The 15,882-nt window shown below is 36.3% G+C and overlaps 2 protein-coding genes across 3 annotated transcripts in view; one reads left to right on the plus strand and one right to left on the minus strand.

The window, feature by feature from the left end:
- The window catches only part of GCS2alpha (glucosidase 2 subunit alpha), an 89,439-nt gene extending 86,197 nt beyond the window's left edge, over positions 1-3,242 (plus strand). For both annotated transcript variants that reach the window (XM_083111749.1, XM_083111750.1), the window contains exon 17: positions 1,553-3,242. In XM_083111749.1, coding sequence (XP_082967875.1) covers positions 1,553-1,662 — 110 coding nt within the window. In that variant the 3' untranslated portion in view covers positions 1,663-3,242. The remainder of the gene's footprint in view (positions 1-1,552) is intronic.
- Positions 3,243-5,376: 2,134 nt separating this feature from the next.
- kl-3 (dynein heavy chain 8, axonemal kl-3) overlaps positions 5,377-15,882 on the minus strand; it is a 217,449-nt gene continuing 206,943 nt past the window's right edge. Inside the window, exons 66-69 of the mRNA XM_083111913.1 lie at positions 15,031-15,220; positions 8,556-8,677; positions 7,017-7,178; positions 5,377-5,680 (exon numbers count right to left, since the gene is read on the minus strand). Of these exons, the coding sequence (XP_082968039.1) occupies positions 5,549-5,680; positions 7,017-7,178; positions 8,556-8,677; positions 15,031-15,220 (606 nt within the window). The 3' untranslated portion in view covers positions 5,377-5,548. The remainder of the gene's footprint in view (positions 5,681-7,016; positions 7,179-8,555; positions 8,678-15,030; positions 15,221-15,882) is intronic.

The following is a 15,882-nucleotide window of genomic DNA, read 5'->3' on the forward strand; positions in this document are numbered from 1 at the left end:
ATCTTATCGGCTGGGGAATGGGAAGAACTTCGGATTAAAGGGTACTTCGTATTAACCAATATCGTATTAACGAGGTTTTCCTGTATACTTTAAAATTGCATGACAAAGGTAGTTTTAAAGTCTACATTTGGATATTTTCGTATGTTATACAGTATTCATGTATTGGGATGAATCAACTAGGGCCAAAGGAAACTGCCATTTGTGCAGTGTGCAAAGAAAAATATGTTTTTGCAAGCAACACAGAATTAATATTTATGTACAGTAGAACCTCGATTTTACGTTTTCCAGGGGACCAAGCTGAAAAAACTTAAAATGCGGGGGAAATGTAAAATCGTGGAAACTTTTGTAACACTTTGCTTTGTTGGGACTGCCAAGATTGAATGTGTAATGCAGGAACTTAAAATTGGGGTTTCACTGTATATAATAAGTGAATAAATTCATAGCATAATCATCTATTCATTATTGGGAAAAGAGAGACGCGGTAGTATATAAATACGGAGAAACTAGTACTCATGGGTAGAGTAAGGAATTTTGATTCTATGTTTTTCCAGAGAGCCTGGGGGGATTGTGTGATACAGGTGTTGCTGGTATTCTACTCATTGTTTCAAGAGATCCCAAAGATTTTCAATCAACTTTAAATTGGTGACTTTGCAGCACAGTCAAGATGTATTAATGTTCATGCAGTTTGAACCCTGTTAAACTAGGCTAACCTTATGTTCTATCCTGCAGATGAAGCCCAAAAGGCAACATCTGCTTCCCCAGTAGCTTTATCAAACCCTTCTAGTTCAAATGCATTGTCACATCAACCAAAGAACCTGTTTCCAACTAAGTGAAACATCCCCAGGACAAACCAGAACCACCTCCATCTTGAACACCTTGCATGCAGTCTTTGTCGATGGCATTGTGTGTTCTAGTGTGTATCAGCCATCTAAAGCATCATCTAATTAGGAACAGAAACAAGACTGACCTTACAAGATAAGAAGCTTTCAGTTGTCACCAGTCCATTATTGGTATCCCATGCCCACTGAAGCCATGCAGCTTTGTGTAGCTGTTAACAAAGCTGCCCCAAAAATGTGTTCTGAGGGGTTTGCGTTGACTGGAATGTCCACCACTGCTGGTCGATTTGTATACCAGCATGTTTTTGACACACCCACTTCCTTTATTCTATTATGGCCTTTGGTAAGACTTATCAATTACCTAAGCATGCTGTAGGACACATTTTCCTGGAGTGACCAACAAACTCATTGCACACTGCCGCTGCTTGTCAAACGATTGTTGTATTTTGTTAAATTGTTACTTTTTGTGCATTTTTGAATGTAAAATAGAAAATTTTCAGATAAAGAAGAAAGTTCAGGAGTTATAACCATTTTTATAAGTACATTACAAGGGGTAACAAAGGACTTCAATCTACGCTTGTTAATAATGGTAAAAATGGATAAACTGAAATAGCGTTTGTAGTTTGCTGCCATGTGGTGCTAAAAAGTTAAGATATCAAGAATGAATAAACCAAAACTTGTTAGCATTATGTTAAAGAAATATTCTTTCATTTCAGGTTTAGGTAAAACAGTATTGGAATCAACATACAATAAGGATTTAGAAGTGCTTGTAATTAGGAAACCTGGGGTCAACATGGCTGGAGATTGGACCATATACTTACATTAAGTATAGCCGTGGAGATAGGGTTTGTTTGTTATGTGTGCATATGTGGTTATGATGATCTCTGTGTGATAAGTGGAAACAAGTTTCAAGTTACACAATGTCTGTAGTGGATAAAACTTGGTTGTACACAATATTTGCCATTTTACTTTGTTTTTAAAGTGTGGAGCAGTTGTTGTTATTGAATTCTGACTGGTGATACTTGATAGTAGCTACATACAAATTATTGTTGATTTATTTTCAAGGAAAGAGTTTGTGCATTTTGTAGTTTGAATGGCTGGTTTCTGTGCCTTCCTTGGTCAAAATTCAGCTCATGGCTTTAGATGAAAGTGTGTCTGCAAGATATGGTTGTTCATTTATTGTCAGTATATTGTGAAAAGCAATTCTCGAGAGTATGAATCGCCAATACATATTCTTTTCCACCTGTCATTTGTGCATTGTGTATTTTATTCTCACCAAGTTTCACACATAAGCAAAGGACAAAGGTTAAGACAGTGGTGTGAGGTCTTACCACGTTTCTCCCACTGTGTTTCTGTTTCTTTTGTTTATATTTTTTTCTAAAAAAAAAAAAAAAAAAGAATTCTTGTGAGTTAGGGCTATTGTCCCATCTGAGCTGCATAATACCAATTGTACAACGATTTTCTACATGATTGTGTGCGGATAATAGAAAAACGTATTTTGAAAAGTGGTAATTTTCATTTAACATTCATTATATTTCATATTCAATATAAATGTTACTTGTAGAGCATTAAAGTTATTTTTTTGTGTGTGTGAACAATATAGTCAACCAAAGTACATTCCAATGTAGAAACTGTTGTTATCCATATCTCTACATTTAACATGTAAAAGACAAGTGATGAGGTTTGTTGGTTGGTTAAGTATAATTCAGTGTTAGAGCAGCAATTTCACTCATTTTCTAGCAAAGTGCCTTCTTTTGATTTTATCAAAAATTGATTTCTGGCCATATGTTCTTGACCTTACATTTTTTGGTAAAGAAAAAAACTGATTTTTTTTTTTGTTAATTTATATTAATTTATATGTACCCATATTGGTATCTTTGCTTCAATGTTACTAGCATGGAATGAGTTTGTGATTCTGTATTTGTACTAGTGTTTTCTGCTACAGTGACATGATAGTAGCAATGTTTCAGTTGTGAAAAAATTGGTGTATATTGAATTCTGTTTTGAAAAAAGGTTTGTAGTATGTGTAAGTTTTTTTGAATGTGTAGCATTATGTTTGAAGACTATTTACAATGTTGTAACTTGTTTCTGGAGAGAACATACTGTGTCGTTTCAGTTTCTGGACATTCGTAAAGTGTAATATTAATTCAAGATAAGTTGTAAGCAGGTAGGAGATATTATGTCCTTATTATTATGATTTACAAAGGAAGATAAAAACACTTTCATGTTTGATTATCGAAGTTGTATATTGCAAGACTATTGTTATTCAGTTTTGGTGGTGGTGTGAATGGATATAAAAACTGAATGAGGGAAGTGAAAGGAATGGGTGAAAAATTAAGTGCAATTACAGAACACTGAATTGTGAAGAATGAGTGAGAAATAAATGTGGAAAAAATAGTTGAATTTATTATTGTTGGTTCTGCTTGAAAGCAGTGCCAGCTGGCCATAATGCTCTACAGTGCACATAAGTTGATGCTTTCGTGTTGTGCCATAGGGTGGTGGAGGTATTTAAATCCATTAAAATATACAAGGGTTGATCAAATGAAAAGGTACAAAACAACACTGTCGGTGTAAATGAATACTTTATTCAAAGTATCCTCCATAGGCCTGAGCACATTGATCCCATTGATGAACGAGCCGAATGATTCCTTTTTCCCAGAATTCCTTTGGCCGTGACGCGACCCAGTCCTTCACAGCATCCTTGAGTTGATCGTCCGAGGTGAAGTGCCTTCCTTTGAGATGCTTTTTCAGGGGACCAAATACATGGAGGTCACAGGGGGATAAGTCCAGACTGTAGGGTGGATGGTCTAGCTGCTCCCACTTGAACCTGGCCAGTTCCGCGTGTGTGACCCTGGAGACGTGTGGACATGCGTTATCATGGAGCAGAACCACACCCTCCGTGAGCAGCCCCGGTCGTTCGCCTTCCCCGTAAACGTTCACCATCCGGCGATGAATATCGGCCGGTTTAACACCTTCCGCTGTCAGAAAACGGCTAACGCCTCGCTGCTCCTCAACAGTCGAATTTGCCAATGTTAACACCATCCTGTCCGAACACGCACTGCTGCGTCACTTGGACAGCACTCTGTATCAGAGCCTCTGCTCTCTCCTGCGCATGCGCGTTCGATGCATGCTCAGATGCTGCGTGGTGACTCCAATCGCACCCCTACATATCACGCTACGTTCTCCCATCGCGGCATCGGTATTATATAAACGATTCCGTTGTTACGACGTTTCGTACCTTTTCATTTGATCAACCCTTGTAATTAGGTGTGCCATATGTCCAGGCAATGAAGCAGTTCCATATGTTGGCAAGGTGCTGAATTGTTATTTTTTTTTAAAAAAAAAAACAACAGTAAATTGCATAGGACATGTGATAGGTTGCTGAACTAGATTTTTTAAATTTACGAATAACCAACAGATGTTGCCATCAAAGAAAGCCATCTAGTGGCAGGTTGCTGAACAAATTGAATAGGTTTCTTAATTGAGAAACCAACATGTGCTTGGTCATGCTCAAAGAGCCAAATGGTGGCAGGTTGCTGAACTAATTTCAGATCTGTCTCTTAACTGGAAAACCGACCAACAGATGGTGCTACATATCATGGTGGTGATCAAAGGGAGGCAGCTGGTGGCAGGTTGCTGAACTAACAGCAGATCTGTTTCTTAATTGGGAAACTGACCAGGGAGCCATCTGGTGGCAGGTTTCTGAACCAGCGGCAGATCTGTTTCTTAATTGGGAAACTGACCAACAGTAGGCACTACGTCAGTGGCAGATCTGTTTTGTAATTGGGAAACCAACCAACAGATGGAGCTACATATCAGGTAAAAGGGAAATTTGGTGGCAGGTTGCTGAACTAATGGCAGGCCTCGGAACTAACAGCACACCTTTTTCTTAAATAGAGATACAGTGGTGCTACATGTCTCTATGATCAAAGGGAGTCAAGTCATCTTTGTTCAGGTTGCTCAATTAAAGGTCTCTTTTTCATGAGAAACCAATAGATTGTCCAGTCAAAGATAATGATAGGCAAATTCTCCACCACTATTTTTATTCTACATCCTGTGTTGTTTTAAGAAATGTAACTTATGTTTGTTCGAAGCAGGCATAGTTCTCTGCTTATTGACGTGTTTATTTCAATTCATTGTCATATTGTGTAATTCAGACCGAATGAAAATGGTGGACAATTTGCCTACGGTTTCTTTCTCCGTTGGGTGTACATCTCACAGTGGTCAGAGCACCATTGGGAAGGCTTTTTTTTTTTTTTTTTTTTTTTTTTTTTTTTTTTTTTTTAATACTTAGCTGACTGAGAAATCAGTGAACACACAGCACCTCCTGTCGAGGAAAACTATAAAATCTGTTGACCATTTGTTGAACTCTAGTATTTTATTTGGAAATCAACAAATGAGACATTCCAAGATCCCTCAATGGTCCAGTATTAAAATCTTTGATATGGCAGGATTGTTCCATACTTCCTGCATGTTTATCAATTTAAGGAGAAAAAATAGGCACAGAAACTTGAACAAACTACTTGCTAAGATCATGTACATAAATATTTTTATTAATTTGTCTTCAAGTAAATCAACACTTTTTAAAACTAATTTTCTATTCTGTTATGCATTTTTTCTTTTTTTAAGAGTTCCTGCCAAACTTGTTCATATCCAAGAACATGAAAAAACATCACAAAAAGTACTGTATGACTATTTTGTTAATTATGTATTTATCCCTTGTTGTCGCACAGAAGAGCAACACCTCGAAGTACCCAGTGCTCTGGAGGAACATGCGGTGAAGGAAGCCACAAGGAAGTTACATACATCAAATCTGTGCGATTGGGCTTCTTATACACAGGGCACTGCAAAGAAATTGACAATTTGAATACATTATTCAACATAAAAATATCACCACCATTACAGACTGATCAACAGTAGTGACTACAGATTTTTACTGCCTATATTATTTTTTCAAAAGTAACCTTTAAATGCCAGTTGGGACATTGGTTACACCCTGTACACCATAATGTTTGGAAATATGTGTTTTTTGAGTGTCATATAAGACTTGGCATATGTCATTAGTAGTTTAATTTCATTCCGACTATATTTGTAGTGAGGGGAGGGCAATTTCCTTCTGAAAAATCATGGCCTTCAGATTGTTTTTTTTTTTACCGAAAGTTTCTGCCATTTTCATCATCATCTTTCATTTGATAAATGGAAATTTGTTTCTTCAACCATAGGCTTATAACCTAGTCTGTGCTGAAGAAAATTAGGTATAATTTGTAACTAGCAAACATATTTTTAGATAGATTTTTTTCCTTTTTTAAACCTTGAGGCAATTTTAAATTTCCCAACAATTTTGAACCCTCACAACATTAAAAAGTTTGATTGGTTCTCGATTTGGTGTAACAGAAGAGGGGGGGGGGGGTAGAGGGGCACATTGAAACAACCTAGCTCAACTAGTATATATGGCAACTCTGCTGACGGTCTGGCACATCTCATGCCAGTATATCACTGCATCCTTTGGAATTTGATATTTATGAGGGGATGTTTTTTTGTTTTGTTGTTTAAAAAGTTTAAAATGGTTTTGACTTGACTTTGAATATATACTATATCAAAAACAACAAACAAAAGCAAGAGCCACGCTTTATGCGGCCACACGCAGACCCTATTCCACGTGTGGTGTTCCGTATAATAACAGGTATCCCTTGATATATTCTATGTAAAGACGACATTATTTCATATTTCAACATCTTGCAATATAGAAACAAATGTCATGACAGCCATGTTTGGCCTAGGTGTATCGTAATTATGCAAAATTAGTTAAAAAATAGGATAATTCAAGTTTTGCGACATTAAAAAATTGTGATTTGTAATTTTTTTGCCTATTGTAAAATTAGAAAATTTCTGAATTGAGAAATGTACTTATTTTAATACTTGAAAATATGGCACTAGTTTCAGTTGACTGGTATATTAGCTCCTGATCTGTGCTCTAGTTGTTGGGTCAATAGTGGAAAGTTGGAGGCTTAACCCAAGACTGCTTGTGCAAAAGGATACCCAGCAACTGAAATAATCTGCACAAAAAATTAGCTGCCTTCCACACAGTGATACAGCTCTTGTTGCAGATTTCAACAATACTTTTAAAATTAAAAATATAACAACTTAATATTTCAAGGAGCAATTAAAAATATTCCTCACCTGGTAAAATAAATTTCCTTTGGGTCCAGCATTGTAAACAGCAAAAATACGAACAACTGGAATTTTCACAGACAACACTTTAGGAGTGGACTCAGTTAAGCGACTATTCTTTCTGTCCCATGATGCACCATCTAAGAACAATCCATGAACATAGACACCTGACTGTAATGTAAATAAAATATTTTAGTTTTTTACACCTATTCCTGTGACCATATATGGACATACACACATGCTGACTTTCTTTCACATTAACATTTCGTTCATTGAGGTCTCATTCCAATGCTATGAGCCCTGGAAAATGGCAATTTTTAACCTGTGTATAGCAACAATGCCCCATACAATCATGGTTGCCACTGTCATCATTTTTTTCTATTAGAAACATACTAAAAGCATATTATGCTGTTGAAATATAACAATTAGTTACATATTCTGTCCTTTGTGCTCCGTAAATTTTGTCATTTTCCAACAGGAAATTTAACTTCTGGTTGCTGTATATATGTACAATGAAAACTGCAAACAGCTCATAGTGTTTAAATTTGTATTAAACGAGCAAAAGGTTTATAAAAAAAAGTTGTTCATCTTGATGTCCTCCATGTTGTCACATGCATGTCGACATCACTGTCTGCTACTTTCAGTAACCGACTCCAAGTGAACGCCAGTACTGGTGATAGAAAATATGATCATTTACCACTATGATAAACTAGTCGTGATCACATTTATTTTTATGCCTACAGAACTAACAAAGTCCTAGTTCAGCTTGAATACTCCAATATAATTATTTTGCACATAATTCAGTGAAGCCTCCATTATACATTTTCAGGGACTAGTAATTAATGCAGGAAATTCTTGTACTTCTAGAATATAAAAATCACAAAATAATTTTTGAATTCTTGCAGTAGGATGATGAAGAGGGGCAAGGGTTGAATGAAATGCATATTGACATGGTACATGCTTCAATTTGACTGAAAATGAAACCAGATCTGATATTAATCAAACAATTGGAATCCTTCCCTTGTACATGACACAGCAAAGTATATTGCTTGTACAGACATGGAAGAGTTGCTATTAGGCTGTATTGTCTTAAGATGTGACTGGACAGTTGCATGAAAGAGCAAAATAAATGCAAATTAACTAGTTCATCAGATTTGGATTTGTTGTTTAAAGTCCACTTGTATTCACAGATAGGCTAATCGGGACTGGACACTACAGTTTAAATTTGAATCTGAATCACTGTGCCATGTGCCTGTACCCAGATCACCTTGATTACAAGGCAATGACATTACCGCTACACCATTGGGGAGGCTAACTAGTTCATTGTTCCATGGGTTGTTGAATTACTGCAATTTCAAAAGCCTGTGTAACAATGAACAAGTTAAATTTTATTGATTAACAGGCTGTAATTGTACATCACAATTGTTTTACATATCCAATATTTAAATCAATAGATGGATAAACTACTAATAGCAACTTCCAAAATATACATTTCTATTACATAACTTCATTTTTCATGTAATAAATTAATTATTAATATGTACTAACAGGTGGTCCAACTCTGATGTCTTCTTTATTTTGCTTGAGCACTTCATTATCCAGTGTAACGAAGTCCAGAGACCAACCAGTGTTAGCCCTTGTTATCTCCTGCCTCATTGCTGTTAGGAAACCTGAAAGAATACACCACCTCAGAAACCAATGTTGTTAGACAATGTGAATCTTAATCCTTTCAGGACTGTTGATAATCTAAGTTGTTGTACCCGTATGATTTCAGTCAAATTATTGTTTTAAATTTCTCCTGCAAAGGTCCAAGTTTGAGTCTCAGCATCGTGCGAGCATTCTTTGAAAGTATTAATCCCTTCCCTGCGGCGACGTTGAAGGAAAGTGCGACCAAAAAGAAATCATCTATATATATTAGTGCAACCGCAAATTTGTTTCATTGCAAATAATGCAAAAAACTAACTATAAAAAGACTTGCTGCAAAATGAAGCTAAGAAGAATAATCTCTATATATAGACACTGCCGCAAATAAACATTCCATATTAGGTAAGGTCAAAGGTAAAGTTCCCCCAGCATACAGCATATAAGCACATTTAGGGTATGTGGGGGTAGGGTTCCACTACATATTCTCGATCTTGGTTATTTGGGAGGTGATGCGATGAGCACCATGCTCCAGCCACCTTTACCCTACAGGGGTGCCCCCAGGTACTCATTGATTTGAATGTAGGTGAGCCCCAGAGCAGCTTTATGCAGGGACTATGCCGGTAAAATTCCAACCTTAGAACACCCACCCCAGGAATTGAACTTAGGTCTCACACATGGCAGTCAGACACCTTACCAACTAGACCACCACAGCTCTGATTCCATATTGCAAAAAAATATTTTTCAGAAACTGACATAGCATCAACAATGGATTGTTTGATTGTCAATAGCCCACATAGACTAATAATACCACGAAAAAGTGCTGTCTATGAAAATTACGCCGCAATACAAGAACCGTTAATTTTGAAATACATCACGCTCCGCAAAAAAAGGCCCAATTTTAGTCTATATATAGCTCCGCTACAGTTAATGGGTTAATCAATTTCAGTAATCATTCATCCTCATTGTCATAATTAGCCAAAAGTGGCAAAAAATGTTAATTAAAAAAATAGGGTCGTCATTAATGAAGCTAACATATCAGTATTGGAAATACGAGGGTCACTATTTATATTTTGAGCCTTGGCAACACTGATTGAAGTTAGGCGCGATTTGACGTTTGCACGGAATCGTCTGGCATTATTGACCATAACGTACTTCAAATGTTTTGTCAATAGCTTGATTTGTGTTGTTTATGTTGCCTTGGAGATTGCGCGACAACAATAAAATAGAATTAACTCGTGAACATTTTCGTGCGATGATTTTTTACGATTTTCGACGTGGATTATCAAGACAACAGTGCATCGATCAACTTACTTCCACATTTGGCGATGAAGCCCCATCCTTTGCCACTGTGAAACGCTGGTATAACGAATTTAATCGTGGCCGCCATTCGCTCACCGACGAGATTCGCGAAGGTCGTCCAAAATCAGTTGTTGTTCAAGAAAACATTGATGCTGTGCAAACCCTAATACTGCAAGATCGTCATGTGACATACTGTGAGATTGAGGCAACCGTAGGCATTAGTTCCACCAGCATATATAAAATATTACATGATCATTTAGCTGTGAGAAAGGTATGTTCTCGTTGGATCCCACACAATTTGACAAAAACTCAAAAAGACGCTCGCGTCAATTGGTGCAAAGAAATGCTCAATAAATACAATCGTGGTGCTTCAAAAGACGTATATAAGATTGTAACAGGTGACGAATCATGGATATATGCATATGAACGTAAACAGCAGTCGACTGTATGGGTGTTTCAAGATGAACCCAATCCAACAAAAGTTGTTCGCGCTCGAAGCACATCGAAACAAATGGTTCATCAAGACAATGCCAGCTGTCACACATCTCGTCTAACAACCGACTTTATGAACAGTCAAAAAATTGAATTGAGCCGTACAGTCCTGATTTGGCACCCAATGACTTCTTCTTGTTCCCGAATGTCAAGAATAAATTGCCTGGACAACGATTTTCGTCGGCGGAAGATGCCGTTGATGCGTTCAAAAACCATATTATGGAGGTGTCTCAAGAAGATTGGAAAAACTGCTTTGACAAATGGTTCGAACAAATGCAAAAGTGTATTGACAATAAAGGAGAATACTTCGAAAAACAATAAAGCAGTTTTCAATGCCAAATTCCTGTTTTTTCATTGTTAGGCTCAAAATATAAATAGTGACCCTCGTACTAGCTGTAATTTATTCACTGATTCTGGCCAATAGTTTCCAGTTTGGCTATTCCAGGGGGTTGGTAAAAATTCCACCTACACATTCAGTTTTCAGCAGTATTCTACACCAGTGTCCATGCAGCTGTAATAAAAATAATTTTAAACAATCATAAATTATTCTGTATACTAAATTCCTCAAATTAGCAGCAACCACGTGGATTTTGTGATTAAATGATAGCTATTTTAATACTACAATGTAATTCTTGAATATTTTAAAGCTAAACTCTGGTAAATTTATGCATATAATTGCAGTGGAATAGTTAAGTATTAGCATTCATCAGTTTTCTTAACTTTTAATTGTAACAATTTTCAAACATTGGTACAGGTGAGAGTATGTAAGATTATTAGCATCAGCATTGGTATCTGCTCAGCCCTAATAAAAATAAGTTTCAAAAATCACAAATTATTCCATGACCTGATTTCCTGAAATCAGCAGCAACTGGAAAGAAAGAAGATAAAATTTTGGCTACCTGTGATACAGGTATAGGCATTGGTACAATGCAATAAGTTTTGATCTTGGGTAATATTGTACATCCTATACAATACCATTTTCAGTAACTGAAATGAAGCATCTGGGGCTTTCATTAAACTACCATTCCAGCAATCACCTAGAGCAACTAAGAAAAAACAAGGAAACATCTGTCAGGATAGTCTTGACTGTTAATGTTATTTCAATATAAACCTCTTTTCTAAGAGCAACTTGTCTTATTTCTCAAATATCCAGGCACTAATCTTTAATGATATGATTATTCATTATAAAAAAGACTGCTCTTCTTAGTAATTAAGGTGAGTTTGACCTTCAATTTTTAAAGTTCTCTATGAACTTTTAACTACTTTAATTGTGAGAAATATATTAATCACAATACAGATGGGCTTCTAAAAAACGCCAATGTTGCATTTTTGAACACTGAAGATCATCTGTGTGCATGTATGCTTATGGATACTGATCTCTATTTAATGTAAGATGGCGATTTCTGGCATCATTTGCATTACCACCAATGCAGTTCATAAAAACGGAAGAATTGAACACTATAGCAGATCATTATACTTTATAAAATATAAAAAGGCCTTCTTAAAGACTTAAAAATGTCTTTTAGAACTGTAGATCAAATCTTTCCATGATAATTTTTTCAGTTTTAAGCTAAATAAGGAGCCTGCAAAATATCTATGTCCAGTTCTGTCTCTATTGTGCAGCCAGTTCCCAATGTTACCAGTTTCTCACATCTTCATTTAAAAGGTAAAGGTAAAGTGCTCCCCTGTGCATAGCACCACGCCATGAAGGTGTATAGAGGGTGTGGGGGTAACGCCCCACACTTTCTTGATCTGGTCGTGAGTGGGGGTGATGTGATCAGCATCATGCACCTGACCGCCTTTACCCCCCAGGGTTTCCCCCAGGTACCCATGTTATTCGACGCTGGGTGGGCGTCTGGGTCGCTTCCAACGTTAGAAAAGTTCCCGGGTTTAAACCGGCCGGGGATCGAACCCGGGACCTTTAGCATGGTAGTCAGACGCGTTACCAACTGAGCCACCGTGGCCACCTCTTCATTTACAAGCACACATTAAAAATATTACTGTTCAAATGTTTTTAAATTAAGATTTAAACATTTTGTGGAGAGCAGCAACATTGAAACTGATTTAAATATGAATATTAAAGGTATATCTCATAATTTGTAACACAATCAACAAATATATCATTAGATATTTGAATATTACAATCTCATATACCATATTATAAATTCCAATAACAGCTGACCTTTTATATACTGTGGAATTGTTGCAAGCACACCTTACATGAAATTTACATTTTCCAATAAAATCTTTTGTCCATTTTCAATATATCTATATATATGTGCACACACATTTTTTTTACCAAAATAATATAAATGTACCTTAAAGGGATTGAAATTTGATATTTTAGGTACCATATATATGGTATGCAATATACAGGATGGCTCAAAAAAGTCCCTTAACACCCCCGGTACAAGGCCACTACAGCATGCAACGTGGAAATGTTGACGACCAATCGTTGCCAAGCTAAGGGGGAACCACATTGACGCCACTCACGTTGTCAGTGGCCATCTTGAATTCAACTTCAGAATTTTAAATGGGAAGGGGGTGATATATCAGATCAGGCTAGAATTTCACGAGAAATGCAATGGTGAAGGTGTTTTCGATGTCTCTTTAACCAGTAAAAAGTTACGACTGAATTCTTGAACCAATTTGCTGCTTTTCGAGGTGTTAGAAAAATGCCTTAACATTTTTTTAGCGTGCTTCCATTCAATGGAAAGTCCTTCACAGTGACAAGGCTAATGTCTATGTTCATAAGGAAGTTCATAAACAGAATATGCGACCCTTGCCATCTGATAACTAACTTTGGACAGAAACTGCTTCACAACGTCCCCATCTGGTGTTCCTCCCTATTGAAAAAAAAACTATGTAAAAAGTACCTTCTTCCGCATGCAAGGATGAAAAAACCTATTCATTTAACAAATCCAAGTAGCCCTAAGCATTTAAGGTCCCGTTGATGAAAAATTGACTAACCAATCGTGTTCCACACGGCACGCCACACCATTAACTTACCAGCACTAACCATTGAGCTTTGATCTGTCCAAAATGGGTTATCAGATAAAAAGCATTGAATATTCTGTTTATGAACTTCCTTATGAACATAAACATTAGCCTTGTCACTGTGAAGGACTTTTAATTCAATGGAAGCTTCACACTGTAAATTGTTCACGACAACCATTCATAATGCGCAGCTCTTCGTGGATGTATCTGATTAAAATCGTGTGCAATGGCATGCGAACTTCTCTCCCTAGACGTCACTTTGATCTCGATGCGTTACCAAAGCACTAAACCAATTTTAAGGCATTTTTCTAACACCTCGAAAGGAGCAAATTGGTTCAAGAATTCAGTCGTAACTTTTTACTGGTTAAAGATACATCGAAAAAACCTTCACCATTGAATTTCTTGTGACATTCTAGCCTGATTGGATATATCATATCACCCCCTTCCCATTTAAAATTCTGAAGTTGAATTCAAGATGGTGGATATCAAGATGACCACCAACTGCAGGGGTGGCATCAATGTGGTTCCCCCTTCGCCTGGCAACGATTAGTCATCACCACTTCCATGTTGCATGCTGCAGTGGCCTTGTACTGGGGGTGTTAAGTGACTTTTTGAGCAACCCTGTAGAAACAAATGTAATGGCAGCCACATTTGTCACTGTGTCATATAATTAGCACATGAATAAGATAATTCATGTACTGAGATATTAAAAAATTGTAATTTGGACATTTTGGGCCTAAAATAAAATTAGAAACCCTTTGAAATAAAAGTTCCTTGTTCATTTTTGACGGAAACAAAATGTGAAATAATACACTGTAATATTAATTTTTCATAAAAAACACTAAGTTGCTGACCAAGGCAGATTTATTAAGAAAATTAACTAATTAAGAACTAAACTTTGTCTGAGGAAGACCCTGATACAGGGTTGAAACGTTACTTGTTACGTGTTTTTATTTCTTAATAAATCTGCCTTGGTCAGCAACTTAGTGTTTTTAATATGGAAACAAGGTTTAATTATATTAATTTTTCATGTTTTTGAAAGGTGTGCTGTGCATTTCTCTACCATATTTTGTCACGAAATAATACAAAATTAACTGCAAAGTGAGAAATAAACTCACAAACGAAATTTGCAGTTTATTTGCCCACACGACTGTCTGAAGTCTGAATTATCCTGAGAGTTAACCAAATCACATAAAATAGATTAATTCTAAAGTAAATATTTGACAAGCAAAAAGGGACTTCTTTATAGAAAAAAGAAACTTAATACTCTGATAACTACAGAACTATACTATTAGAAAGGAGATCTTTATTTTGTGTAATAAGTGTAGTTTTTAAAATCAAGTTTAGGTTATATTCACCATTTTAACACCGAAATGCCATTTTATATACTGCTTTGATCCCGAAATGTGCCCAGTTTTTGTACTGAAATATTGACCTTTTATTCACCATATATACAACGTGACTCTAGTAATTACAATGTTGCTGCAATAAAGGAATTGCCTCTGTGTGTGTAATGGAAATCAAAAGGAATGCATGCTCTCCAATGGTTCATCCTTGTGTTTTTGGTAGTTAACCTTACAGAAATAAGTACCTTGAGGATTAAAGAATCCAGTCATCCAGAACACTGCCGGTCTCCCCTGAAATATCCAGCTTGAGAACTGAGTGTTCCTTTCTAGCAGTTCCGTGAACCAAAAACCTAATGTCGTTGATGCCCATGATCCTCTCTTCCAGTTAGCAGGAACTCTTGCATCATAAATATTATCTAATGCATCTCGTAAAGCCTAAATATGTGAGAAATTTTAAAAGTCAAAGAAAGGTAGTCCAATATACTTATAACTGAAAAATAATTTCTAAATATGTATCAATTATGCAGAGAGAAATCCAATAACCTGGCACAGTTAGTTCTTCAACTATAATTTGTAGTGGAAGCTTAATTTTATGTGGGTACTGCAATTAACTGCAGAGTCCAAATTCCTACAAACGTGAAGATTATAATTCAATAAGAGATTTATTCTAAATGCCTGAGGTCCCATATCCTTTGTAACAACATTATGACCACTTTTAACAGAATAACAATAAAGATTTTTACACTCGAAAATATTATCAATTAAAATTTAGACTGAATTAATTAAATATTGTGAATAATGAATTTCATTGTATTCTCTAAATGTGCCTTCATGCCAATAAAACCACAACTCCTTTATCTTTGTTTATATTGGCTAGTCCTCTTTGACTGGGAACATGCAACTAACTTCTTGAGATGTTGGTCTCCAACCTAATCAGTACAAAATGCAGCCCTACCTACCTTTCCTCGATATTATAGTCATTGTCGCTATATGTACTATGATGCTTATAACAATAATTTATAATTCATTCCCAAAGGCAATGTATACGGTTATTTCCATGACACACCACCCTCAAGATCCAATTCATCAAGTATATA

This window comes from Lepisma saccharinum, chromosome 25 (assembly GCF_977018435.1).
Source record: "Lepisma saccharinum chromosome 25, izLepSacc3.1, whole genome shotgun sequence".
Taxonomy (NCBI): domain Eukaryota; kingdom Metazoa; phylum Arthropoda; class Insecta; order Zygentoma; family Lepismatidae; genus Lepisma; species Lepisma saccharinum.